At 51.5% G+C, this 27,401-nt stretch overlaps 1 protein-coding gene across 1 annotated transcript; it reads left to right on the top strand.

Moving 5' to 3' along the window:
* Positions 1-342: 342 nt before the first annotated feature.
* Positions 343-26,896, top strand: LOC135302364 (hydrocephalus-inducing protein-like). The gene is made up of 16 exons (XM_064422734.1): positions 343-600; positions 2,320-2,436; positions 3,554-3,673; positions 6,234-6,353; positions 8,698-8,832; positions 10,282-10,481; positions 14,107-14,290; positions 15,360-15,459; positions 16,689-16,807; positions 17,873-18,159; positions 20,084-20,151; positions 22,292-22,524; positions 23,322-23,422; positions 24,669-24,804; positions 25,251-25,415; positions 26,891-26,896. Exons 2-16 carry the CDS (start codon positions 2,365-2,367, stop codon positions 26,894-26,896), a joined length of 2,046 nt encoding a protein of 681 aa, XP_064278804.1. The 5' UTR covers positions 343-600; positions 2,320-2,364.
* The last annotated feature ends 505 nt before the right edge of the window (positions 26,897-27,401 follow it).

Genomic DNA, 27,401 nt, shown 5'->3' with positions numbered 1-27,401 from the left:
CACATTTTAGGCTTTCGCTAATACTTACAGAAAGACTCTTCACAAAGTTACAGCAGTAGTTCAAGTGACAATCTCCTTTGAAAATCACTGCGGCCCAGCCCGGCCTGGCCCTGCCTGAACCCGCCCGGCCCCACCGGAACCCGGCCCGGCCCCGCCTGAACCCGGCCCAGCCCCGCCCGAACCCGCCCGGCCCCCCCTGAACCCGCCCGGCCCCGCTGGAACCCGCCTGGCCCCGCTGCAACCCGCCCGGCCCCGAGGTTCGGGCGCCGCGGTTGCCTGGTAACGGCGCGGGCGGCAGCGTCTGTGACAGCGGCGCGGCCTCAGTTGCCCGAGAACGCGGCCCTGGCTGGGTGTGCGCAGCCTGGGCTCGTACAGGCAGCTACACTGGGCCATTCGCCAAGTGAATTGTTCGCGGAGCATTGGTCTCTGCCAGTGAGTCCTTTGAATTCGCGGAGCATTGTGCCCCGCTGAGAATTCCTGAACGTGCAGAGCATTGGCCTCTGCTAGGAGTCCTCAATTCACGGAGCATTGGTCTCTGCAGAGGATTCCTCAACGTGCAGACCATTGGCCTCTGGAAAAGAGCGTGAATTTCCTTTGAAGGTAAAGATTGACTAAAGTTGAACTGTTTGGTTTTGTCTCATGTGCACTCTGAGAGAGAAGGCCAAAGGGAAATACAGGATGGGATAATGCCAGTCTTCTGGTGTAGCAGTTCAGTGGCATACACAGCTGAGTGGATGAACAATAGTTTGTCTGCTGATTGTGCTTTTTTTTTGCACTGAAGAAATGCAACATTTTCTAAATGTACTCATCTATACTTTTTTTTCCCTAAAGTGATTGCTTAAACTGCTTCAAGGTGAATGAGTTCTGTTCAAGTTTCCATGGGTTGTTATCATCTGGTTATTAAAATTATTAGGGAGAGGCCTCTGAATTGAGGTGCAAACGAGGCAATTTGCCAAAGTCAGTAGTCTGGATTTTATGGAACAGTAAATGTGAGGAAGAGAGAGAAAGGAATAGAAAAAGGCGGGGGTGGGGGGGTGGTGAAGGGGGTGGAGATGGGGTTGGGAAGAGGGGGAAGAAAGAGAATGACAGAGACAGATTAAGTAAAAAATATCACCATTCCATGGATCCCATTGGCATACCATAAAATCCTCTTCTGGTCTTCTCTGTGGTGAGGTCTCGCAAAATGTAAGATTCCAATGGATGAATGCAGATTTGGGCAAGGTGGGACGTCCCAGGTACCTCCCTGGGGTGGGGCAAGTTTGACTGTCTATTGCTACTTTCAAATAATAGAAAATCTTCAGCACAAGTATATCCTTTGAGTCTGCCATGAATTGGGTTGTGGATTTTTGGATCTGTTGTGTTACTTTGCATGCCCTGCAGTCATCTGGTGCAAGGGCTCAGGAATGGCTCTGGGGGCACTTTGGGGGTCTTTGATGGGCTATGACACCCCCTGAGCTGCCCCTGATGGGAATGTCCCCTGGATGTGGCCTTCTGGGGGTGGGGGGTTTAGAGCTGAGCCAGTTTGTGTGAGGGAGGATGGGTGTCCACTGCCCCTTACCAGAGGTTGCGCCACAGACCCTAAATTTCCTCCTCCCCCTCTGTTGATGGGAGGTTTGTGTGCAAACCTGGCCTCAGCAGACGAGTCTGTGGCTATGACCTGCCCAGCCTGAAGGCAGACAGAGCTGATTTCCAGGAGAGCTGCTGGCTTTGGCTTTGTTGTGGATCTATTTTTCTCCCTTGGCCTTGTTCACTTCTCTGGAGACCTGAGCTAATGGGACAATAGTGTCACCTTTATCTTGTCTCAAGTTCCCTTGTGGGGCTGAACTCCCAGTCCCAAGTTCCAGTCAGGAGGCATTTTCAGGGAAGGGTGGGCTTGGGTGCTCTCAGCTTCTTTATAGAGTTTTGTCACAGTGGGCAAAACGTCCTTTATAGCAATATTTAAGCCATGAGCCATAACATTGCAGTCTCTCCCAAGTCCAGTGAGGAGCAGCTGAGAGAGCAGGGGGTGTTTAGCCTAAAGAAGAGGAGGTCCACTCAAGCTGATTTTAAGTAATATTTAAGCTACAGCTGTGTCTGCTCTAAGCATTATTAATGTTCAGCTTTTTAGCTCCAGGTTTCAGCAAGATCCATTTTTGAATTGCACAAGGTGGCCATCTAGTCCAAATAAAGTCCAACTAGAGGCCTAACAATACTAGCTACTTATGCCAAACAAGCACTTAGCTACTTTCAAATGATATAAAATGTTTAGCAGCAGTGTATGCCTTGAGTCTGCCATGAATTGGGTTCTGGATTTTCAGAGTTCCATTGTTCTCCTTCCAGTTTTGCTGAGGCCTTGTCACTCCTCCGTGACATCCTCCCTTCAAAATGGCTTCTGGATTCCCAAAAAAGACACCAACACCTCGTCTTTTGCAGAGGGAAAGACTGCAGCCTAACACTGTGAGTAGCCAGTGGGGCTGTGCTCAGGCTGGCAAGTGCCCTGGTGTCCCTGGTGTCCCTGCCCCTGTTGTCCAGCAGCGCTGGGAAGCTGCAGAGCCCCTGCCCAGCTCTTTGTGCCGTGCTGCTGTTGGTGGGGGCTGTCCTGGTGCAGGAGGGAACACTGTGTGATGTTTCAGGGACAGCCCAGCGCCTTGCCTGGCTGTGCCACGGGAGCCAAGTGAAAGCAATGTGCAGCTGAAGCCCTCAGCATGTGCTTCTGTGCCTGCCCTTTGCCACAGGAATTCCTTCTGTCAGGCTGGGCACTGCCCTGTGCTGCTGTGACCAACCTGCCCTTGGGCACCTGGGCATGTGGGGGGAGAGCTCAAACTGTGCCCAAAGCCTTGAGAGCCACGGCTGGTCCCAGCCAGAAGAGCTCCCAAAGCAGCAGTTCTCTCTCAGCTCCTGGGTGGGCACAGCTCCAGCCCTGCAGGCAGCACTGCAGTCAGGGCCACCAAGGTCCCTTGCTGTCTGGAGCTCACTGGGCTGAAGATGCCCCAGTGCTGAGGGTCTGCCAAGGAGATGCCTCTGTTTTCTTCTCTGGAGGGCTCTGTCAGCCCAGACAGAGGAAACAAATGCTCATTAACAGAGAGAGCTAAAACTTGGACACATTCCTGTGCACCTCCCTCTTGGTACAGCTTTTCTTTCTTGCTTCTCTTGGACTCAGCCAGCAGTGCTGTCTCCTGGCTGTGAGTTCTGAGTGTTGTGCAGGGATGGAGTTGGGGCAGTTCTGAGAGCTCCTTCCCACTCTCTGAAAAGGTCACTGTTCCAATCCAACGAAATGTAAGAGGAAACAAATGGCCAAAGAGCAGAAATCCCCAAACATGTCACATCAGATCACAGAGAGACTAATGGGCCACAGCCATGTGGTTGGAGTATGTGTATTGCACCCTGTATTATTAATTTATTCTTGCTATGCATTTCAGCAAGTAACTTCCAGGGCTTCCAGAACTATCCTAGTGGCTGTGATCACAAATTATTCACCAGTGCCACTTGCTCAAGAAATGCCTTTCTGAACAAGCACATCTCTGAGCTTCTTGCTGATATGTTTTTTTTTTTTTGGATTTGTTTTGCCTTTCAGCTGCTTCCCTCTAAGTTCCAGCAGGAGAAGTTTCCCAGCACGAAGAAGGAGGCCAGCACTGGGGGGAGGATTCTGCCCAGAATTGGCCCATGGATAGACCTGAGCAAGACTGGTCCAAAGGTAGCCTTTTCCTGCTCTTTTCCTTTCTGTTTGATGGCAAGTTTGAAGAGGGTGTGTGCTTGTGACAGGCTTGCCTCCAGCAAAACACCTCAGTGTGCAGGTGCTGTTGTCATTGCAAGCTGCTGGTAGTGGTGGACTGGGAGTCCTGATGTGCACTGAGCCAACACAAATAACCTCTGCTGCAGCTGCTGGGCTGTGCTGGAGTGTGGCTGCCATTGCTAAAACAATGGGGGAAGGCTGGGGACACAAAGGCACAGCATTGCCATGTGCCATTCCCCTGCTGAAGGAGCCACCTCTTGCTTTGGTGTGGTCACCATCAAACGCTCGGGGTCACAGGATTCCCTCCACAGTGGCAGCATTGGCCTTGGAAGGCCGAGGACCTGCAGGAATTCCTTCAGATTTAACAAAACCAACTGCATTCCTGCTTTGGGTTGGAACAATGTGCTGGACCCTGACAGGGTGTTAGATTTTGCAGGCTGCCAGATGTGCAGGGGACTCAGCCTGGGCAGAGGGGAATGGATGTGCTTTCTGTGGATCAGTGCCTACTTAGAGGTGTGTTTCAAGCTGCTTTTGTGGCAGGACTGGCTCAGTAGAAAGCACAGTCCAAAAGGGTAGGTGATCAAGGTGGGATGTTGTTATGAATGAGGTCCTATATGTCTAATTTAATAAACCACAAAATTAGAATTTAGCAGCAATTTTAATTGAGAAGCAATTTTATATAAAATTATGCAATCAAATGTAATCAAATAGATACAAAATAATTTGGCAGTGGTTAGGATAAAGCACAAGCAAAACTGATTGGAGTACAATCAGGGTATGGGGGGGTTTCTCACCCTGCCTCCCGTACAAAAGAGAAAAGAACCCAAACACAACTTATATACTGTATGCTAATACATGTTCATCAACAATTTTTTGTAAATCTCCTCCTATTTTCAATTCTTGAAATCTATGTCACTGTACTGCACAGTGCATGCTCAGCTTGTTTCCAAGGGGTCTTTTGGCTTTTCACTGGTTGCTTCCGACGAAGGCTTCTCCTCATCGTCACTGTCCTTTGAACAACCCCACAGGCTGCACATGCGTCCCAGGTCTTGTGTTATAGAAGCCAGCATTATATTCCAAAAATAAGCTATATTATTTCATAAACACCTAGACTCATCCTAATTTTGTCCATTTCAAGGCCAATTCTTTAATTATCCCAAGGCCTATTCCGTTTTGGGATTTTACTTATCTCACACTACATCCTGTCTCCTATTTTCTCATGAGCATCTGAAAACATTTGTTTTGTGACACTAATTACATATCCTTTTCCTCTATTACTTTTTAACATATATTTTCTAAAATATCTATATAGTTACAATTGTTAGCACGAATCCCATTCATTTATCACACTGTTGAGCACTGAATTGGCAGCAAGAGACATTGAATGTCTCTGCTCCAGAAGCATTTGCTGCTGCTGTGTCATTCCAGACATGCCTCTACAATGGTATCAAGTAAGGTAGCAATAATGACAAGAAAGCACCTATTTAAAGCTCATGGAAAAAGGAGATACCAACTCTACTTTTACCCAAGTTGCTGAGAAAATAACTGAACCTTATCCTCATTCAGCATTCACTTCATTTGTCTTTTTCCTAACTTCTGTGTTACTTTATTTTTGCCTTTACCTCTGTTAGAAATGCACTCACTTTTAAATACAATGAAAGGGGACAAAATCATTGAAGCAAAAGGAAACTGTGTATTAGTAAGGACTCAGCTGAGCCGGGCGTGTCTCCCTCCTCCTGGAGATGAACAAACACAGCCTCTGAGAAAATGGCAATCTTTCTATCCCCTTTATACCCGGTGAGGGCTGTTCTGTCCCCTTTCCCTTTGGATGGGTACTTGGGAACTTCCATTCCCTCCAAACGCCAGTTTTTCTGTCCCCTCCCCTCTCACCCTGCTTCCTTTTGGTCAGGTCTTCAACCCTGTTCCTCTCACAGCAACACCCAACAAACCAACCTGAACAAATCCAAACCCCAAACAACACAGAGAATCAACAACTTTCATTCTTTAACTTGATAACCTTTTGGCTTCAGCCAAATATCACCTCATCTCTCACACCTCCTCTGCTACTGGTGCCTAAGTTCTAGATCAAAAAAGGTATTTGTAGTTGTGTGGGCCTCGGTTTCCCTGTGTCAGAGTGAAGGACATCGCAAAATCGTTTCCCATGGAGTCTGATGTAAATGTATGGGTTTTACTTACTCCATGAGTGCTCAGGCAGTGCCCCAGAGCTCTGTGACCGCATGGGCACAGGGCTGTGCTTAAGGTAAGTGCTGCCTGGCATTGTGGAGGATGAAAGCTGGAGAAATACATGTCAAAAGAGCAGCTTGGCTGGAGCCTGCTCTGTGTGGCCAGCAGCTCTCCATCAGCTCCGAGCAGAGGTGGGTGAGCCACTGTTTGCCCAGTGTGGGCTGGGCAGATGTGCTCCCCCCAGAGTCTGCACTTCACTGGGGTCAGTGTAAGATTGTCCTTCATGAGCCTTCCTCCCAGCAGCATAAGCTGTCCCTGCTCTCTCTCGCCTCTCCAGCTGCCGTCAGCTCCCCCAAAGCAGAACTTGTTGCAGATTTCCCCACCAGAGGTGATATTTCAGAACTTCAACAGTCATGATGTCTCTGAAATGACAGTGTCTCTCATGAATGTGGACAAGGTAAGTGCTGGGATATGGAGCTTTATCAGTTTCTCTGGGTCGGGATTGAAGGCACTCGAGATGGTAGTTCATGGTCAGACTCAGGTGTTTATTATTTCTTATCAGTAAAACAGTCTCACAACCATGAGTTCGGCAGCTTGTCATTAGCAAGGCACGAAATGGCTAACAGTCTCTTGTTACAAGGTCTTTTAAGACTAAGCTATCCAATTCAGAAAGGACACCTGGATTATTTTACCTTTTAAGCCAATAACTGATCCCTGGAAGCATGCAATGCAGACTTTTCTGCCCAATTACACAATGCCACCCAAACCCATGAAGAAGAAGGAAGAAGAAGCATGAAGAAGAAACTCAGGATGACACCCTGTGCCCTCCATCTTGCTTCTATCCACAGAAATCCCAAAACCTAAATTTCTCAGCAGGTGATACACCTACACTACTGTCTATAATCTATTTCACGCTTTTGTGGATTCTAGCCTATATTGACGTCTAGGAAAGTTTCTCCATGAATGAGGGTCACAGTCAGTGCTCCCCCGGGGGTCAGGACAGCCCAGAGCAGACAGAGAAATATTCCCAGTGCCCTGGCCTAGGTTTCTACAGAGCTTTAACACTGGGCTGGAAGAGGAGAGAGCTGTAATTCCCAAAGTGTACGGCAAAGCAGGGTATCTGCTGCAGCACGTCCAGAAGAAAATGTCTCAGCACCTTTGTTCTGCAAGATGGTGGAAACCTTCCTGTGCTGGGAATTCTCCCCTGACTTTGGCCATGTGTTGACGGTATCTGTCCCAAAGGAGGTGCCTTCTCTTGAAAGCTCTGGATTGGTAGGAGTGTTGAGGCCTGTACAGTTCTTATCTGCTCTCGTGCTTTGCCTTGAGTGTTTACCACCTCCTGTGTCTCCTTGGTTAATCTTGGCTCCTCTGCCTCTCTCAGCCTGTTGGGCTCCCTTTGTGCAGCTTACAGTCAAAGCTCAGGGGCTGAGTCTTCTGCACTTTATGCTGGAATAACTTTTCATTAATGGCATTGGCACTGCAGGAGGTGTGTTCTGAAGCAGCCCTGGAATCAGAGTGACGTAGCAGAAGCAGAGGGAGCCCTTTAGGTGCCACTTGAGGCTCCTGCTAAGCTTCATCCAGCTCTGCTCAGCTTTTCCAAAAGCAACACTGTGCTCTGCTTTCCCTTTGGAGAACCACAGCACATCCAAAGCCATGTGCTCCTGGAGGTTTTCACCTTCACTTGTAGAAATTGTGGTTGTTTTGCAGTTTGCCAAGAGAGCTTTGAGGGGAAAAGTTGAAAAATGTCAGCAGTTGTGTTCCACTGTAAAGAGGAAAACGGAGACCATGGGAATTTCAGTCAGGGGAAACATTTTCTAAAAAGAGGCTTGTGCCAAGAGTGGGCTGGTGAGAAGAGACAGGAGGGAGTCAAAGTCATCTGGTTTAGACTTGTTGAGAGCATTTTGGTGCTCATTGGTTGATGATATCAGTGTGCTAGAAAATGCTTGTTTGCTGTGTCTGTGTATCCCAGAGGGCAGAACCTGGCATGATGGCTGCAGGCAGGAATGCCCAGCAGCCCAGCTTGCCTGCACAGGCAGCAAGAATCCCTGGAGAGCCAAAATTGTCTTTCAGTATTGGAACCACACTGCTGGTCCTGTTTCTCCAGGCAGAAAATGCCTTTGAAGCCCATAGTGATAGGCACAGCCTGTCTGTGTTTCTGTCACTTTTGGCAAGCTGCTTGCTCTCATGGTTTTATGACTCTTCCTTGCTGCTTTACTGCCCATTTAAATTCTCTTTGCCATCTCCTTGTTTTAGGGGTTGTCCCGCTGTGTTCCTTCTTTGGCTTTTCAGGTTTGCTTTTATTCCCAGTAAGGCCACGGTGTTTGGTCTCCTTTCTTGCTGGTCTGCCTGCATGACTGTATCCCCAGAATGTCCCTACCCAAACCTGATGTACTAGAAGGGAATTTCTTCCTTCCCCCAGGACAATGTGCTGGTTTGCTTTCAGGGAGCACATTCCCCCTCTGGAACACGACTGCATGGCTGTGTGCAGGCAGGAGCCAGCAGGTTTTTTGGCCTTGTTGAATGTGCAGATGACTTGGTTCAGGTGCTCTGTCTCCATCCTGCTGGTGCTGACCTGCTCGGCCCTTCCTTCCCACCAGGCACCGCCCTACTGGGCCTGGTCAGAGTGCTGGAGCCAGACAGAAGGAATTTGAGTTCACCCTCATGAATTGTGTGCCTGTACATGCACAGCTGAAAGTGCTTTGGAAAAGGGGTCAAGGAGGGATGACACCAGGGCATGGACAGGTCTCCTCTCATCCTGTTTCCACAAGTGACAAAATCATTGTTTCATGTCTTTCCTGCAGTTTCCTCATGCGGTGAAGGTCTCCATGGAGAGATCACCTTACTTCCAGGTCATGGGCTCCAACGATGCCTACCGTCTCCTGGTGCCGGCCGTGTCTGTCCCTGTGCGCATCCGCTTCAGCCCCGGCGAGAACAAGGTGAGCCTGGAGGAGCCCAAGCACAGAATTCTCTGCAAAGCCATTGTTTTCCCTGCACTTTGGGTGCAGCCCATTCCGTGCTGGGAGCTTGGCTCCAGGCCGTGGGCAGGCAGCCTGCAGCCAGTCCCAGCTTGGCACGGGCTGCCAGGCACTGCAGCCAGGCCTGACAGGCTCTGCTTCCCCTCCCTGCACATCCCTGAGCATTGCCAAGAGAAGATGCACAGGGAGCAGGATGAAAATGACAGAGGGGTGTTGATAGATGTTGGGCCATCTCTAGGTACAGTGGAAGGGGGTTCATGATGATGGAAAACACTGGAGGAACAAAGAGGTCAGAGAGCTTTCCTCCTTCCTGCCTGGCAACAGCTTCCCTGCCTCCCCCTGGGCTGGAGCAAGGACGGTGCTTTTTCCCAGCCTCTCTTCTGCAGCCTTGCAGCTGTGCTGTGCCAGAGCACAAGTGAGCAAGGTGCAGCTGCAGGGCCAGGGCAGAGGATGTGCTGTGCCCGTGAGCCCGGCCTGGCACAGGCACCCTGGGCTCTGGGTGCCCTTGGTCAGCAGGAGGTTGCTGAGCTGCAGGGACTTGGACAGCTGCCTGCAGGAGCTGGTGTAGGGCAGGTGCAAGCTGCAGGCAGAGCTGTGAGCCCAGAGCCCGTGGCAGTGACGCTGCTGTGCCTCTGTCTTCATGCCTGTGCCTGTGCTTGCTCTGTCAGCTGGCACCCATTGCGTGCCAAAGGTGCTTTTGTGTGCAGGTTTGAACAGCAGTGCTGAGGCCCTGGCAAGTCTGATCTCAGTGCTGGCATCTGGGGAGTCAGTGTTGTGATCTGGGGGCTTGTTCATACAGAAGGGCTGAGGACCTGGCATGGAAGGGAGGAAGCCTTGCAGGGAAACAAAGAGAGGCTCTTTCCAACAGCATGCTAGAAAGCAATGTTAGCACTGTTACCACTGTTCTCCTCCTGACTTGGTTGGAGAGGCAAAGTTGGAGGGGAGTTCTGAGGCAGCTGATGTTTCTACACCAAGCCAGAGGTGCAGGATGTCTTTGGGTGCAGCTGTTTTCTCATCTTTTTTTTGCTGCTTTGAGTCAGTTGAACACTTTGTCCTATTCTCAAACAGTGGGAATATAGAAAGCTAAAGAGGAATGTCCTGTGTTCCCTAGCTCCATGTTCCTTAGAAGGGACTTAGGAATTCTTTAACATCATTAAAATGTAGAGTAAAAATGATGGTGGCCTAGGGCAGTTCTCTGGATGACCAAGTGACAGAAGAGCTTAATGCCACTGAGATAGGTTTTGCAAAGTGCGCTAGTGCCTCTAAAATGTGACATATCAGTAGAGCTTAGTGTTCATTTAGGGTGGGATAGGTAAATTGATGCCCTTGAAGGGTAATAGGAAATGGTTTTTCTTCTGCCATGGGGACGGCACTAAATGCCCTGTGCTGAGGCAGTTTCTTTTCCTGCAGGATTATTCCCACGAGCTGGTCTGTGTCACTGAAAGGGAAAGGATAGTGGTGCCAATTCGGGCCATTGCTGCCCGAGCTATCCTGGACTTCCCTGACCAGCTGGACTTCTCCACATGTCCAGTGAAGTGCAGCACCCAGAAGACTCTGCTGGTCCGCAACACCGGGAACCTGGAAGCTCGTTTCCAGCTGAGCACCCAGAGGTGAGGATCTGTCCTTGTGCAAAACACCTTTGGGTGATAACAGGGCTGGGAAAGAGCAACAAAAGGAGCCTGAGCATCCCTGCAGCCCTGGCTGGAAGGGAGCAGGATGGATGGCAGCTGCTCTCGCTTTCAGTCTTCAGAGCAGGATGCAGCCTTTGAGCTTTCTCTGTCCCAGCTTTCCTGGAGGCTGCTGCAACATGTTGGCAGCTGGCTTGCACCCTGCTGAGCACAAGCAGCTCCTGAAATGCTTTCTCAGCACTGTCAGCCACACAGAGCCATTCTCTGGGAGGCCACAGGCACGTGGCTTTGCAGGGGTCCCTGCATCAGATGCCCAACATGAGCTGTGCTGCAGGCAGCCCGTGCAATCCTGTTCCTGAAGCTGATCTGCTTTCCCTTGTCAGCTGAGGGCATCAGTCACCTCTTGTGTTCCATGATGAACCTTTGAAAGCCAGTTTAAAATTTCAAACAGAGATTTAAATCTCTGAATAAGGTTGTGCCCCCTTTTCACTGAGATTTCTTTTTGAGTACTCTGAAGTTCCTGTGTTTCTGCTGGTTTTTTCCATTTTGGTTTAAGTGTTTGCCAAAAGATCATGAATTCTTCCTTGGGAACTTTCATGAAGGTCGAGCTCCTCTAATGCCTATCAATATACCACATGCCCATGGGTACTTGCAGAGGTGTGTAGGAAATATGAGACATTTAGTGAATATTTGAAAAGCAATTGGGCTGATTTAGAAGATAAAAGTATAGAATAACTTTTGGACGGGAGCTCTGGCAATCATCTGAGCAGACACACTGCTCAAAGAAAGAGCAGTGTCTGGGGATTGCCAGGTGCCATTGGGAGATCTGGACCTGCCTTTAGATGCCATGCAAGGAAACAAACATACAAAGGGCCCTAGTTAAAGAGCAGAAGAAAACAACCTATTCAAACCCTCTCCATACCTTATCTTTTCTGCCTGTCAGTAGTGCGGTAGTGCCTGTCAGGGTGCAGTAATGATTCATTGAAAGGGTAGATCTAACAGGATGAGAACTATCTTAAGGAACAGCTCACAATTCACAGATAAAATGCCAAAAATTTAGCTTGCCAGCCCCATCTATTGGCACTGGTATTTTCATTTGGTTATTCCAATGTCAGGGATGTCTCCTTCACAGCTCTTCTGTCTGTGGGCTCAGGGAACAGCTTAGTGATGTTGGCTGAAATTCAGAGGAGTTAAGTTCAGCTGTAGAGCTTGTGTCCTTGGGTCTTGGGGAGCCAGGTCTGTGTGAGAGATGACTGCTCCAGCAGGAACAGAGGAGTCTGGTGGGTACAGCCCGGGCTGGGATGTAGGAGATGCAGGGGCTGATTTGCACTTGGTTTTTCAGTCCTGAAAACTCAGTCCTGAACTGGGCTGGATCCTCTTCTCCTGATAATTTGAAAAGAAGATACCTTCTTTCTCAGGCAAGCCCTGAAGTCTCCCCCAGGAGTGTTATTGCCATCCTGCCATCTGAGGGCAGGAGCATGTAACATGGGGCAGCAGTGGGAATGGAATGGAATGGAATGGAATGGAATGGAATGGAATGGAATGGAATGGAATGGAATGGAATGGAATGGAATGGAATGGAATGGAATGGAATGGAATGGAATGTAGTGCTGAAGTGTGGCCAAGGATTCCCTTAACTGGCAGCTTCTCTGTTCCAGTGAAATTTTTGGCAGAAGAATAAGAACAGAATGCTGTGCCTTGCCCAGAGCAGGCACTGATCCCCGAGCCCCAGCAGAGAGCTGCAGCAGCCCTGGCATCACCCCTGGAGCACATGCAGGAGCTCTGGGGCTGCTGGGGCCTTGTCTTTCCTCCCCTCTCTCCAAAGCCTCACATCCAGCACATAAGCACTGCTGTCCTAAGGCTTCTCCCTCAGCCAGCAGGGATGTTCTCACCAGTGGTAATGGGAACTGGGCAGGCCCATCATTGCAGCAATAGGTCCTTCATGAGCAGAACCTGAAGCAAGTTCATCACTGCTGACATGAACAAAGTTCAGCTTGGCAGATGTTCTCTTTATTTTTGTGTGTGATGCATTCATCACCAAAGTCCCCAGAAGACACTTGGAAGTGACAGATTGAGCAGCAGCAAAGCACCAAGGCCAGGAACTTTTGTTTCCTCAGTGGGGCTGTACAAAAGCACAAAGGCCAGCAGCTGCTGGGCAGAAGCACATTTCCCCTGAGCTCTCCCTGAGCATCAAAGCAGAGATTCTTGTGTTTGTCAGGCAAGAGCTGTTCACCTGGTGACCAATCCTGATTGCTGCTGTTAAATCCAAAGTGCACCAACACATCTGCATAATTATTTCCAACACATTGCACAGAGTTTCTCTGCTGGGCCAAGCAAACAGTTACCAGCGTGGGTGACAACCCACAGTCCCAGACTGCATTGCTGGTAAATACAGAGAAACCTCCTGTTCTGCTTCCTTGATGTGCTCCTGCTCATGGTGCTTCATTGAGCTGGGATTGGATCCTTCAGACTGAAAATGGCATCCTCCTTTTGGGTTTCCATGTCACTGTATTGCTCTGATGTGCATTTGCACTCTTTCAGAGTTTTGACTGCTCCCTTTCTTAGCGTAGCTTTCATTGCAGTACTGCTAAAATGTGCCCTTTTTAGGCTCAATCAGGATGTTTTCAAGGTAAAACACACCAAAGAACCACACTGCAAATTCAACAGTTATTATTCCTTGGTCTGTAAAAAAGGATTAATACAACATCACTTTCCAACATCACACATATAGTATTAATTTTAATATTTGCAAAAAGCCAATAATATAATAGGCATTTTTCACAGTGCTGATAACATGGAGCTGCAACCCAACTCTGTCTCCCCTTCCCAGGGAAGTCCTGCTCCATAATCTTTATCTGCCTCCCCCAGCAGCTCAGTGGGAGGAAAAGCCACTTGAAGTGGCTGGTGGATTCTCCCTCAGTTTTGGCAGAGGCTTTGAGCCACGAGGTTCCCTTGAGGGATTCTGGCTTTGGAAACCTCTCGCGAGCCTGCAGGTGTGGAGTAAAACTACCTGCTATGCCAGTGAACAACAAGTTATCCTGTGATCCCTCTGAGACCTGCAGGGCTTGGGGTCAGCCCTTGCTGGGGAGCAGCTGCTTGTGAGAAATAGCCACTCACTCTCCCTAAGTTTAGAAAGGTTGATTAAACCTTATCAAAAATACAACAGAAGACTGGATAGAGAAGATGTTACAGCTCTGGGAGCAAAGGATTTGCCCCACTGTGTGCTCACCCACACAATGGAGGTTTTGCCTTTTAACCCTTTAGCCTCTCCCAAAATTCTGACCATCGACCCCTTCTTCACTGTCCTGTGGTGGAGTTCACTTCCTCCAATCTTGATTGGAGGTCAGATGTCACCATGGTGACAAGCCGACCCTCCCAAATGTCCCAAACCCAGCTGCCCCTTGATAACAACTCAGGGGGTAAAAACCCTTTTCTTAACCTATAGACACGATATTTGTCTGTTAATGGTGAGAGTCAGTCGTGGCATTGCTCATCTGTCACACTGCTGCTCCTCCCCAGGTGCTTTGTTCTCCTGCACTCACACTTCTCTCTGCAAATCTGTGGCTTATTAAATGACCTGCTGGCTTTGTGTCTCCTCTGGCTGCAGGCAGAGTCTTTTTGGGCAGTCACAGAGAGAGCTGCGGCTGGAAAAATTAATGGAGGAGAAAGAAACAGGGAAGGAGAAGGGCTCTTGTGAAGATCGTGCTGCCCTCCTGAGAGCCTCGGGGGAGATGGCAAAGGTGCACCAGGACCCCATGTTCTCTGATGACGTTTCTGTCATTGAGCCAATGGTAAGTGATAGCTGAGAACCTCATTTTCCTCCTCTTCCTCCTCTCCCTCTTTCTCCTCCCACCCACTCCAACCCTGGCTGTGGTCACTGGGCAGATCCTCAGCTGGCCCCACATGCTGGGAGGGAGGGCATTGAGTTTCTGGTGCAGCTGCAGAGCTCACCTAAAAATGCTAAAGTGCTCAAAGCATTTCTGCCCTGGAGGGTCAAGGCAGGGCTGGGAGCCTGACAAAGCCGAGCTCTGCTGCCAGGGCTGGAGCTCAGGGCACTCCGTGCGTGTCCTTGCAGTGTCACAGGGAGCAGTTCTTGTAGGCAGGGGCTGCCCCCACACGTGGGGCTCAGCAGAGGCTGTTGCAGCACTGCCAGCTCACACACTGACCTGAAGCTGGCAATGGCTGGCTGGGAAAAGGAGGCCAAACTCAGCCCAAGGTTAATCCCAGAAATGCCAATGGCCTCCTGTAACCACACCTTGCACTATTTCTGAGTCTGCCTTCCAGTGTCATCTGAGAAGGCTGGAAGGTTCCACTGGGCCTTTTGAGTTCTCCTGCACACAGGGACAGAAAAGCTTTTCCTTTTCTGTTTGTGCAAGCCAACTGCCACGTGCTGCCATCAGCCAGAGCCCTGATTCTGAGCACTGGCATTGTGAGAGATGATGAATGCCTGGTGTCTGCACAGTGCAAAATCACTTCTCCCCTTGGAGTAAAGCCCAGAATAATCCCAACCTCTGCTTTCTTTCAAAACAGGTTAAACTAATATTTTTATTTCTGGGGGAGGGGATCATGATCTCTCCTTGTGAAGAGCCACCAGTGCACATTGGCAGTTACATCCCACTGCAGCTGACAGCAGCATGATGTGAGCAAGAGCTTGTGTCAGAGCAGTAGGAAATTGTGGAGAGTGGGACCTGCCCATCATTGAGAGCTTCCAGCACTGTGTTGAGCTGGCTTTGGAGGGTTTCCTTGGGCTCCTTGTGTTGTTCACTCATCACTGATGCTCTAAACAAAGGCTGACAGGACTATGGTTGAAAACAAGAAATGTGAAGATTGAAGAGAAATGTTTTGCTGTTTCTGTTGTAGGAGGGAGAAATCGAGCCGGATGGTTTGGCCAAAATCAAGATGACTTTCAAACCCCTGGAAGCAGTGGAGTATCAAAGTGTGGCTTGTTGCAGCATCTCAGGTGCAGCTCCTTTGCCCTGCTTCTCTCCCCCTCAGTGCAGCCATGGTGCAAGCCTGAGCCCACTGGGCTGCCCTGGCAGTGCTGGGAAGAGTCCCTGGCCAGCAGGGCAGTGCTGGCACATCCCCAGTGGCCCTGCAGCTCCCAGGGAGTGTCCCGTGCAAGGCCAGGGCTCAGAGTGCTGTGTCTGGGTTCCTGATCCCAGCACAGCCCAGGCAGTGCAGGGAGAGGTTTTGATGCCATGGCTTTGCCGGCATTTCCTCAAAGGCCAGAGAGCTGCAGAGCAGAGCAGCTTTAGTGAACAAGCACTAAGCCCCTGCAGGCCCCTGGCCTCCAGGATGGTTCCATTGGACATGGATCCATCATCAGGTGGCAGGAGCTGGGTTAGAAATGTGCTCCCTGAGCCTGGATCAGCTCCCACTGGCCAGACAGCACCAGAGCAGAGGGGGCTGAGCCCCACTGAGCCCAGGCTGTTGGTAGAAGGAGCAGCCTTGGCCAGCAGCTGCTTCTCTCCCTGTGTGGGAGCTGTCACCTTGCAGCTCTCAGTCTGTGGAAACAGAGCCAGTGCTGAGGGTCAGAAGGTGAGGACTTGGGCAACAAAGTCCTGTGCTGCTGGGCCAGGTAGTTTGGTAATTGCCCAGCTCTGGATGAGCTTTGTGCCTTCACTGAATGGATTTCCAAGCTCCTCTAGGTGCATGGGAAGGAAAGCACAGAATCCTAGGATGTTAAGAATGGAATGGGCCTTAAAGATCATCTAGTGCCAAGGCCCCTGCCATGGGCAGGGACACCTCCCCCTAGAGCAGGTAGCTGCAAGCCCCATCCAGCCTGGCTTTGAACACTTGCAGGGCTGGAACCTGCACAACTTCCCTGGGGAACCTGCTCCAGTGTCTCACCACCCTCACAGGAAAAAATATCATCCCAAATATCTAACCTAAATTTCCTTTCTTTCAATTTCTACCCATTACTCCTTGGTCTGCCACTCCAGGACCCCTGAGATGTTTGAAACTCAGCAAACTGGTGGCTCCAATTGGAAACCAGCCCGAGGAATGGGTTAGGAATTAGAAGTCAGCCCCAAGGGATACCTGCTGAGGGAAGAGAAGGGTCCATATCTTGTCCTGCAGCATCAGGAGCTGGTGGCATCCAGCTCAGAGTCAGGGACTAGCACTGAGGCAGCCTGGAAAAGACAGTGTGACAGAGGGAATGCTTGTACTGAAATGGACATCTCTCCCCAGGCCGTGAGAGCAGGCTGCCCCTGCAGCTCAGAGGGGAAGGCCAAGGACCCTTGGTGGAGCTCAGCTGTGACACTCTGGAGCTTGGGGACATTTTTGTCAATACCCCCCATGTCTGTGAGGTGAGCAGCAGGGCTTAGGATGGATGCTGATGGCTCCTGAGGCAGCAGCAAGCCTGGTGGAGCTGTGGAATTCCTGCCAAGCTGGGCAGTTGTGAGCAGGGAATATTTGATGTGCTGGTCCAGTCTGGGGGGTCAGAAAGGTGTGTCTGTTGTTCATGAAGCCCCAGCCCCTGCTTTTGGGCAGCCTTCCTTAGGGATCAGCTGGGAGGCTTCCTGCAAAACAAGCCCTTGGCAGGTGAAACCAGCACTGGGTGCAAAAGCTGCATGTTCAGAGGCTTTTGTGGCAGTGCCAGACACAAGGCACCTTTGGACTGGGCTCTGCAGAAGCAGCTGGAACCAACTGGCTGCCTTTGAGCTTCAGTCAACTGCCAACAGCTTCCAGTCAAGGGTCTCCTGCTCATTCCTGGAAGTCCCAGGAAAGCCTTGGGAGTTCTGTCCCTTGCTGACCAGTGCCACACTTCAGCCTTGGTGCATCTCTGGCTCTGGAAAGAGAAAAGTGTTCCTGGGAATAAAGCAAAGGATTTTTCTACCTATTTGCCTCCACCCCCCAATAGTGTCAAGCTTGTAAAAAAATCATGAAAGAGCAACTGAAAAGAGGTAGGAAATGAGGCACTGCATCAGGGCAAACACTTTCAAAAGCTTGTCTGGGGAAGAAAAAGACACCACGAGTTTTCTCTACCAAAAGATGGTGCTGTCTGTACATTTTGCTGCTGATGCCTCATTATCAATGTCTCGTTTCCATGGTGTGGGAAAAGGTGAGTGAGTACATGGTGCTGTTGGAGCTGTGCAGGCTGGGGCAGCAGCAGCTCTGTGCTGATTCACCAGGCAGCTGCAATCACCCCACGTTGCTCTCAGGGCCAGGTCTCCATGAGCTGGGTGATGCTGCCCAGAGGTGCACTGCTCTGTGTCCATGGGATAACCCCAGGCTGACTGCAGGTCTGTGCAGCTGCCACTGCTTTGCATGCAAACCCAAAGGCAGAACTTGTCCTCTTGTATCTTTTGACTTCTGCCATTCAGCAGCACAAAGCATCTTCTGCCTTTTCTGGCTGTTCATTGCATCCTTAGACAATAGCTCCCAAGAAGGGAAGATTCCACATGGATTTCCACTTTGCTTTCTTGCTGCTGCAAGTGAACCTGATCAACCAAGGAGCTCTTGATGCTCCCTTCAGATACATCCCTTCAGCCACAAAGGTGGGCTTGGGCTTCAAGCTGGCACCCCAGGAGGGCATCATTGCAGCAGGTGGGAGCCAGACTCTCCAGATCTCCTTCAGTGCCACCGTGTTGGGGAGGTTTGAGGAAGAATTGCGGTTCAGTGTGGCTGGATCTCCTACGCCTGCCATCCTGACCATCAGGTAAGGACCCTGGGAGCTTGGTGGGCACATCTGGAGCTGTTTCTGGGACATGCCCCACCTGCCTCCTGTTGGGGTGGAGCATAGAGAAAAGGCATTTGCTGAGGTCTTCATCTCTGCTCTGATGCTGGCATTGCTTTAGTGGGAGGATGCCTCCTGCCCTGTGTGGTACCTGGAGCTGGAATGACTCCTCCCTGCAGGGATCTCCCTCTGCCCTGGGCCATGGCAGGCAGTGGGATGGATCAGCTTTGGGCAGCAGCTGCTCTGGGATGTCCCAGCTGAAGAGCCAGCAAGGCCCCCAGGGCTTTGGAGATGGGCCAGCCTGGGGCATTCTGCAGCAGCAGCAGTGCTTTTAAAAACTTCTGTCAATAATCCATGCCAGATGGGCAGCAGCAGCCTCACCTCCCCTCTCATGGCCATGCTGTGGGGGACAAGCTGTGCTCCCAGCTGCTGTGCCCAGAGGGCTCTGGTGCCTCCTGTGCACAGCCAGGCAAGGGCTGATGTGGGAGTCAGGGAACTGTGCAGCAGGAACTGTGCCAAGGACTTGGGCACCATCCCCTGGGCTGGTGCCATGGCAAGAGATCATCCTGGCCCAGCACAAGGGACAAGGGGTGATGATAGGGGAGGCAGAGCTCAGTGCTCAGCACCACAGCAGCACGAGGCCCTGTCCCTGCCAGCCTGAGCCATGTGCTGCTAGGATAATGCAGTGGGAGCAAGAGAGCTGATGCTGGCTGCTCTGCAGCTTTGGAGCTAGGCTGCTGCTCTTGGGAGGCACTGGGGCAAGGCAGTGAAGAAATGAAAGCAATCTGCACTGGATTATGGCAATAAGATAAGGGAGATGGATGAACAAGAACAAGGAAGTTATTACTTAGCAAGAGCAAAGTGGTGAGTAGGTCTGCCCCCAGTGGAGAAAGAATGATGATGGCTTTGTTTTGGAGGAAAAGTGATGCTTTTTTATTTTGGAGATCAAGAGGGAACCTTCCACCATCCAATAAGTGATTTTCCTCTGTCCCTCCCCTAAACTGGTGATGGGATGTTTGTGCATCAGCAGCTTTCTCCTTGAGCAAGGGCAGGTGTCTCTTGTTGAGATGTGTGGAGCAGAGCCAGGGGCAGTCCTGTGAATCCAAGAAGGCACAGGTCACTGGGCCTGGATTTTTAACCACAAGGCAGAGAGGGCATGGATTGGCATCAGCCATGAAATCAACTGGTGAGTGTTGTGCAGCTTCAAGTGCTGCTTTCAGTGGGTGTTGGTGACTTTTGGAGTGTGTCTGCTGAGTTCAAGGACAGGTGAGGTGCTGTGCTAGATTCAGGACCCCCTTGTTTGGTTGTTGAAGCTGTTGCTCTTGGCTGTGCCAGCTGCTGCACTGCTGACAAGCTGCTCCTTTCCTCTAGGATTCATCTGTGCCCTGTGTAGAAGTGTTGCTGCTCTTTTCAGAGGATGTTTGGGGCTGCCCTGGGTTCATGGCTCAGAACTGTGTCTGTAATGATGGTGTGGGTCAAACTCTGCTGAGAAAGCTCCTCCGTGGGAACAGCAGTTCCAGCTAAGAAGTAGCAAAGCAGGAACCTGTGGCTGGCAGGGCTGGTTACAGAAGTTTGTGGGGACACCTTGATGCCCATCCCATTTCAGATGGGGAAAGTGAGGCCCAGAGCCATGTCTGGCTGTGTGTTCAGGGTCCTTCATGGGACCAGCAGCATCCCAGGGGCTTTTCCTGCCTGCCCTGTGCCCAGAGCCCATCAGTGGCTGCTGGCTGCTGGCCACTTGGCTTTAGCTGCCTCCTGTGCCCAGGGGCACTGTGCTGAGCACACGGTGTGTGCTGGTTTGAAAGGCACGGTGCCCTGACACCAGGTTTGTGCCCCCAAGCCACGACAGCCGGAGCTTTGCAATTCCTTGAACCAAGGCATTTCCTGCTCTGTCCTCGCCATGCAGGGGCAGCGTCACTGGACCCAGTTTGCACTTCGACCTCCCTGAGCTCGACTTCGGGGACATCTCCTTTGGTGAGTGCTGCCTGGGCTGGGACACAGCGGGAGGGATCTGTGCCTTCCAAGGGAAAAGCATCCCTCCCTCCTGCTCTGCCACAGCAGCCTCTTCAGGGTGGGAACTGCAGGGCTGCTGGTGCCGCAGGGAGCATTTGGCCATTGTCAGATCAAACAGAAGCAAGGCAGAGAAAGTCAGGATTTTCTGGTGTCTCTGTCCTGCTTGAAAAGACAGATATCTGCCAAGAAAGGTGGGGATCTTCCTGGAATGGAAAGATGAGCCCCTCCCTCCAAATGATGATACCTTTGAAATTACAGGGCTCAAACTATGGGGAAAGAAATAACAGTTCTTTCCTAGACTATATCAGGAGAGCCCAGAGAACAAGAGCAGATGTTTGCCAGCTGCCAAGTCCCGTTTTTGTCCTTTGGTGCAGTGAGGATCCCAGCAGGAGGAGCTGTGGGCTCTGGCAGGGCAGTGATCCCCTGCCAGCCGGCAGCGGCAGGGAAGGAGGGAAGGAGGGAAATGCTCCTTTTGCAGAGGGACAGAGGGCAGGGGGATGTGGGCAGTGGCTGAGAGCAGCAGGCAGCAGCGGGGAAGGCAGGCAGGGTGGGTGCCAGGCTGAGCTGCAGCCAGGGCAGTCCCAGGCCAAGCACACAACCTACCGCAGCAGCACGCGGCCGAGCTCCCATCCCCGAGCGGGAGGAAGGGAAGCTCCGCTCCCTGCCCAGCCTCAGCTCCCACTGCACAGCGCCCACGGCATCACGCCACAGCTGCCAAAAACCCCCAAGGGAAAAGCCCACCCCCAGGGCCAAAACCCCCAAACCCCCTATCCCCCTTCCCAGACCAAGGGGAGCATTCACTACCAAGCCTGAACCCAGAACAAGGAAGGTCATGGACTTTTTAAGGAAACTACTTGCCTTTCCTGAGCTGCTTCTGTCCCCCCCTGCATCACCATGGAGGCACTTGTCAAGTTGCCTTTTTGAAGAAATGAAACAAGAAAGGCAACCAATGGAACTATGGTTCTGAACCAGGAGATTGATCCTGCTGGATCTGATTTCATTCCTAAGGTCTCTTCAGCTGAAGGCAGCTGTTGTATCTTTGCTTCTTTGGAACTGTTGACTGTTGTCTGCATGCCGTGAGCTCAGTCTCATTGGAGGTTTTGCCATCTGTGTTTGTCCTTGTTGTGCCTCTCTTGCCTCCCTGCTGGAGTCACTGCTGGAGCTGGCAGTGCTCACTGGGATGGGCACAGAGAAGCTCTGGGCTGCAGCTGCAGTTGTTTTTTCTCCCCATCTGTGTTCCAGTGCCTCTTGGTGAGCAGGCCTGGGGAGAAGTCTCCTCCCCACAGTGCTGTCAGCCCAGCCAGATGCCCACTGCAGAGCAGCTTGTGGCTGCTCTCCGGGCTCTGCAGGACATCCCCACCATGAGTGGCTGCATCTCTGGCTTTCCAGCATGGAAAGCAAATCCCAGAGCTCCAGTGGGGTAAAGCCTTGCAGGCAGCAACCCCAGTGAGCAGCATGGGTGTGATGTCCCCGTTTGTTGGGTGAGGTGGGACCCGTTTCCTCATTGCCAATCTCCAAGCAAGGCTTGGGTGTGCCCCCAGTTGAGTGGGCTCTGAGCTGTCTCGTGCTCAGTCTGTTTGGCCCAAACCAAGAGATGCCTTTAGGATCCTGCAGAGAGAAGCTGCATTGGGCTGCTTTGCCTCACGTTCTAGTTCCTGATTCCATCCTCACTTTCTTTTGCTGTAGCTTCTTCTCAATGCTGACTCACTGTTTATCTATCTTGAAAAGGGTGGGAGTGTTGGCAGGCTTAACAGGGAATTTGACAGCTTGAATTCTCAGAGGAAATGCTCGGTCTGGGTGCACACTCATCACTGGGAGATCACTGGTGCTGGTTTGGGGCAGGTGAGGCAGCTCCTCCCCATCGCCAAGAGAGAAGCTTGCAGTGTTCAGCAGGGCTAAGAGTGGGCATTTTCAAGGCTGCAGTCTGCAATCTGTGTCAAAGGGAACTGAGTGGCGATTCATTCCTCATGCAGCGTCTGGGTGAGCTGTAGTTCAGATAATCCAGAGCTAAACTCCAATGCCACTTTCATCGTGCCAGGCCATTCCCAGCAGGAGTCATGCCACAATGGGAGCCTCAATGGATGTTGGTGTCCTTTCCTAGGCTTTCCCTACACCCAGCGCTGCCGGCTCACTAACAGCTCCCCGGTGCCCGTGACGTTCCAGCTCCGCATGTCGTTCGATGGCACGCAGCCGGCCGTGGACAGCGTGGATCAGATCCGCTGCCACAGTGACCCAGCCTGGAGGAAGGGCGTTCACTTGTATGTGGAGCCCCGGGAGTTTACAATCACTCCCAGCCAAGGGACCATCCTGCCCCAGGGACACCAGGACATCCAGGTACGGGCAGAGTGCAGCCAGAGACGCTTCAGCACCAGGGCTGCAGCTGCACTGCAGTGTGGGAGGGCTTTAGCTCTGCTGCAGCTTTGAGCAGGGTGTGAGTGAGAGATCTGCACTGCTCTGAGGCCTCTGCTAGCTGCCTTACTCGGGGTGTTCCTCAAGGAGCACTGTTTTTTTTCCAAAATCATATGCTGAGGTCACATACCGTATGGTCAAGGCCAGAAGTCACTCTTGTGTTCTTGAGAACCATTTATTTGATTGCAAGTGGGCAGAGCAAAGATGAGGGCAGAAGGTGGCTGTTAGAGAGATGTCATTGTATAAAACAGTTAGCTTTTCTTCTTGGTCTCATTTCCCCTCTCCTGGGGAGCAGAAGGATTTGTGTTCACTGCAGGAATCTCCAGTGGGGACAAAAAAATCTGCAGCCATGAACTGCCCAGCACCTGCTGGGCCACACTTTGCCCTCAGCTTCCTGCTGTAAAGCTGAACTTGTTGCGTTCAAGTCAGATTTCTTCTGCATTTATGTCATTGTAGTCAGATGAGAAATTGGCCCCTTAATTTGAATACAGTGGTGCGTAGAGCTTTAGTCTAATGTTTTAATGTAGCTGAGCTATGCCCTGATAGCAAGGTGTGTTTAACACATCTGCTATTGCCAGAAGGCTTTTGTTGCTTTGAGACTGTGCTCTACACATGGAGCAGCAGCAGAATTAAGACAAAATCTTCCCTCAAGGACTGGAGGATATCACATGTGGATAATGAGCTTTTGTAAGGAAGAATTTCCTGTTCTTCTCTTCCACCAGGTGACCCTGTGTTCCAACTCGGTGATGGAGTTCTATAGGAAAATGCTGGTGGATCTGGAGGGTTTTGGCAAGGGAGTGGCATCACTGCTCATCACAGCCAGGTACCAGCCCTTCCCTGGCCTCCCCCAGCCCCTGCCTTGCCCAGGCTTTGCTGGCTGCAGCTGCCAAGGAGAAGTGCTGGTTCATGAGCTCATGTTGTGCCAGCTGGGCATGAGAAGAGCAGAGCTTGGACAGCAGCCTGTGGTGAAAAGCAGCCCTGCTCCCAGCCCAGCAGGGTCCTGGGCCCTTTTCTGAAGGCACCAGGAATGAGATCATTTCTTGGCCTGGCTTTTGGTGCTTGAGGTGGAACAAATTTCCCCAGGGCCTCCTCTCCTTCTTGCTGCAAGAGGTGGAGTTGTGCTGGGTGCGAGCACCGTGCATTGGTTTGGGGCACAGCAAGCAGCCTGCTGAGAGCCAGGCTCTGGTTCTGTTCATGAGGGCACGTGGCAGGGGGGAAGTGGCTGCCAGCAAGAGTGCTGAGGGCAAGGTCTCAGGAGGGGAAAGCAGCCCTTGATGTGGCAGCTCAGCTCTAGATTTTCTCCTTCCCTCTGCTTCCCACTCTGAGCTTGAATGTTCTCAGGGTTGAGAGCAAAAGTGGTTGTTGCTGCAGCAGAATTCCATCCTGCTGTGCTGCTGTGGGTGTCAGTGGGATGCCAGGAGGGATGCAGTTCCCTGGGGCTGTTCCCTCTCCCAGGCAGAGCCATCCAGGCAGTGCCCGGGCTGGCATTTTGTCAAGCAGGTGGGGCTGGGGACAGTCAGTGCCTGGAGCTGTGGAGGGAAGGAGCCAGGGAGCTGTAGGGCCTGGGAGGGGCTGATCAACCACTCTGGAGGGCAGCTGGTGTCTCGTGCCCTCCAAGGCTGGGGCAAGCAGCTGAGTTCCCGGGCAGGGCAACAGCACCATGGCAGAGAAGGGAGTCATTTTTCCTGGGCACTGGAGTTGTGTGTTCCTTGAGCCTTAGTGAGCTCTGATCCTTGTTGGGAAGGCTCCCCCAGAGCTCATGGATCACTGGGAGTGTTACAGGAGTCCTTGCAAGGCTTCCTGGGGAAAGGAGGGGCTGAGGCAGCTGTGGGACAAAGTGCTCTGCCTGGGGCACTTGGCAGCCTCTGGGTGCTGCCTCTCAGGGTTTGCCCCTCCTTGACAAGACCTGTTGGAGTGGGAAGATGTAGAAGGCAATTTATCACTGCAGGGCTGTTCAATGTCCATTTGACAGTGACCAATGTGTTATGCTCCATTTCACAATCTTTGGGGGTAAATGTTCTCCATTCTCTCAGTATCTCTGATTCCCCTGGGCTCATCTCTTTGTCCAGATGTCTCGTTCCAAAGCTGCAAGTGTCCCCCCATGTGCTGCAATATGATGAGTGCCTCCTGAAGGTGCCATACGAGAAGAAGTTCCTGATTAGGAATCCCAGCCACCTGCCTGGCTGCTATGGGCTCATTGAACAGGTTTGGCATCCCATCCACCTCCCCCTCTCAAATATTATTGAGGAGCTTATTGGGGGAAAAACGGATTTGGACATGACCTTGCTGGTTTGTATTCAGTCTTAAAGATCTGCTGAGAACAGGATCCTACCCGAATGTAAACTTGAGGATGCAGTTTAACCTGCTGAGGGAACAGTTGATGTTCTAGTCTTCAGGGTGTTTTCTTGTGGGAGATCTTAGAGGGTTGTGAAAGCTGCTGCATCCACAGACACCAGTGCCTGTGCTGGCAGCCTCCTTGCAGGATGCCCTGGGAATGCTAAGTCTACAATTCTTGCATCTTGTTTGTGCCTTTTACCTTTGTCCTGGGCATTTTTAAACACGTGTGTCAGTTGCTGTTGCGGTGGATGTTAGGGAGTGTAAAGTTCCTTCAGAGGTGCCTCTGAAGCTGCATTTCATTGTGTCTCTTGCAGAAACGCAGGGAGGACGCTGCTGTGCTCTACTCCAGCCCCAAGCCCTGTGGGATTGTCCAGCCTCACAGCACTGCAGAGATCCCAGTGCTGGTGGAAGTGCAGGCGCTGGGCACGCATCGCACCAATGTTCTCATCGGCGTGTTTGGGGATGAGAGAAACCCACTGGTGAGTGCAGGGGAGATGTGTGCCTCTGTGCAGCTGCTCCTGGCAGGCTGCAAAGGGCACAGGGATTCTGCCGGGGAAAACAGGCACAGGCTGCTGTGGAGAAGGCCAGGAGGGATGGGTGGCACAAACAGCTCGTGCCTCACGGGTGGTAATCTCAGTGTCTGGCACAGAATGTCGTTGGTCTGAGCTGGAATCCAGGGTCACTTTAGTGCATTACTCTTGAAAATGCTGTTAACTTTGGAAACATCTGTTTGGAAATGGCATCTCTCTGAGCACAAAAGGGGATGTCAGAAGACTTCTGGGAACCTTGAGCTTTCTGTCAAGGAAAGGAAAGCTGGCATTTGAAGAGTGGTTGCAAGGATTGAAACTTACATTAAAACATAAGGAAATGACAATGCCAAATTCCCTGAATGGCACCAAACATCTGAACCTGGGCCATTGTGGCATTGCATGTAAATCAGTGAAGAGGAAGGACTGGCAAGGCAGGCTGTGCCAGGGAGCCTGAGGTTGGACAGAACAGTTGCTTTCAACTCTCAGACTGCTTACCTTAAAGAGGAGGGCTTCTCCCCACCAGAGGAACCAGTTGTTTAACTGTCAGCCTGGTCTGAACTAGAGATTTCTTGCAAAGCTTTTACCTTTGGGGCAATCCTTTGTGGTTTGAAAGGTTCTCTTACCTTGATCCTTTTAAATTTGGAAGTGAACATGTAATTTGCTTTTTATTTTTTCTCCAAAAGCCCAGCATTTCAGCTGGAGAGTGGTAGCTGTCCCTAAAGAAATAACTAGAGCAGGGTTGAGCTGTTGAAGGATTTTTAGGTTTCCCTGTTGTGGTTTGCTTTGGGTTTTTTTAAAAATGTTTCTTGCCTGCTTCCTGGGACAGAGAAAACAGTTATGGAGCTCTGGACGGCTGGCAGAAACCTCTCCAAGCCCAAGGCTGATGGAGTCTGGCAGGATCCCAGCACTACAGCCCATGTATGTATGTCTGGATGCATGGGGAATGCCACCTGAGTCCCCTGGGAGTGTTGGAAAATGTCAGCCAAGCCCCCAGCAGTGTCAGGGAAACATTCCTGATAAATACCTGGTGGAGCTGCAGAGTTTCTGCTGTTGGGCCCTGGGGGGGCTGTGCTGGCTGTCACTGCCTGGGTCTGCCCCTGGATGTCTCAAATCTGCCCTTTTTGCTTGCCTTCTCTGTCTTTTCCTCTCCCACTGTGCTTTCTGCATGCCCACAGGGTGTTCATCCCTGTCCTCTGCAGTTCCTCAGTGCAAGCAGTTGCAGCTGCTGCAGCAGCTCAGTGTCGTCCCTGGGCTGCCTTTAGAGCAGACCTGCTCCAGCCTGGATTGGGAAGGGCTGGATCAAAGCATTTCTCAGTTCAAGGTGCCAGCAGCCAGCCAGGGGCTGCATCCTGACCAGGAGCTGCTGGTGCAGGTGTCCCTCCCTCCCACTGCAGGTCCCTGTTCACAGTTATCTTCTTTTCCAGAGATGAGCTTCACCCACCTCAATTCACTCCCCAACCACCAAAGGAGATGAGAACATGTTTGCATTGCCCAGCGTCTCGATGGAGGCACTTCAAGGCTGGAAAGCAGGAGGCAGCCACAGCCCTGACTGAAGAGCAGGATTTGACCCAGTCTTCAGGAGTAGAGGTAGATTTTCTTGTACACCTACTGCTTGTGCTGCCTCCCCAGCCTGCCACCAGCAAGTCATGCTCCTGCTGAGCTCCCTTTTTGCTGCCCTGCTGTCCTGTGCCCTGACAGTGGCTGGGCAGCAGGGCCAGTGGCTGGACATGGGGGAGTGGGAGGGAGAAATAAGAGAGTTTTCCTTGGAGAAGCTCACTCAGATCCTACAGGCCTGTGTTGAGTGTGGCATTTTTTGCCTTGTTGCCTTCCCAATGCAAGATGAGGCTTTCATCTGCATCATGATGGGAAGAGCTGCAGCTTCCTTGGCAGAGCAAGCTGGGATGAGTCCTGATCTCCATGTGCCCTCTTCCCAGC

The sequence above is a fragment of the Passer domesticus genome, chromosome 6, assembly GCF_036417665.1.
Source record: "Passer domesticus isolate bPasDom1 chromosome 6, bPasDom1.hap1, whole genome shotgun sequence".
Lineage (NCBI taxonomy): Eukaryota > Metazoa > Chordata > Aves > Passeriformes > Passeridae > Passer > Passer domesticus.
This window is presented reverse-complemented; position numbering and strand designations above follow the sequence as displayed.

Bases quoted from the DNA above. Each gene is read 5' to 3' on its own strand.
- LOC135302364 (XM_064422734.1), top strand. From the start codon at position 2,365: ATGGCTTCTGGATTCCCAAAAAAGACACCAACACCTCGTCTTTTGCAG. The intron at 18,160-20,083 runs GTAAGGACCCTG...CTCGCCATGCAG, and splicing joins CCTGCCATCCTGACCATCAG to GGGCAGCGTCACTGGACCCA. The intron at 22,525-23,321 runs GTACGGGCAGAG...CTCTTCCACCAG, and splicing joins AGGGACACCAGGACATCCAG to GTGACCCTGTGTTCCAACTC.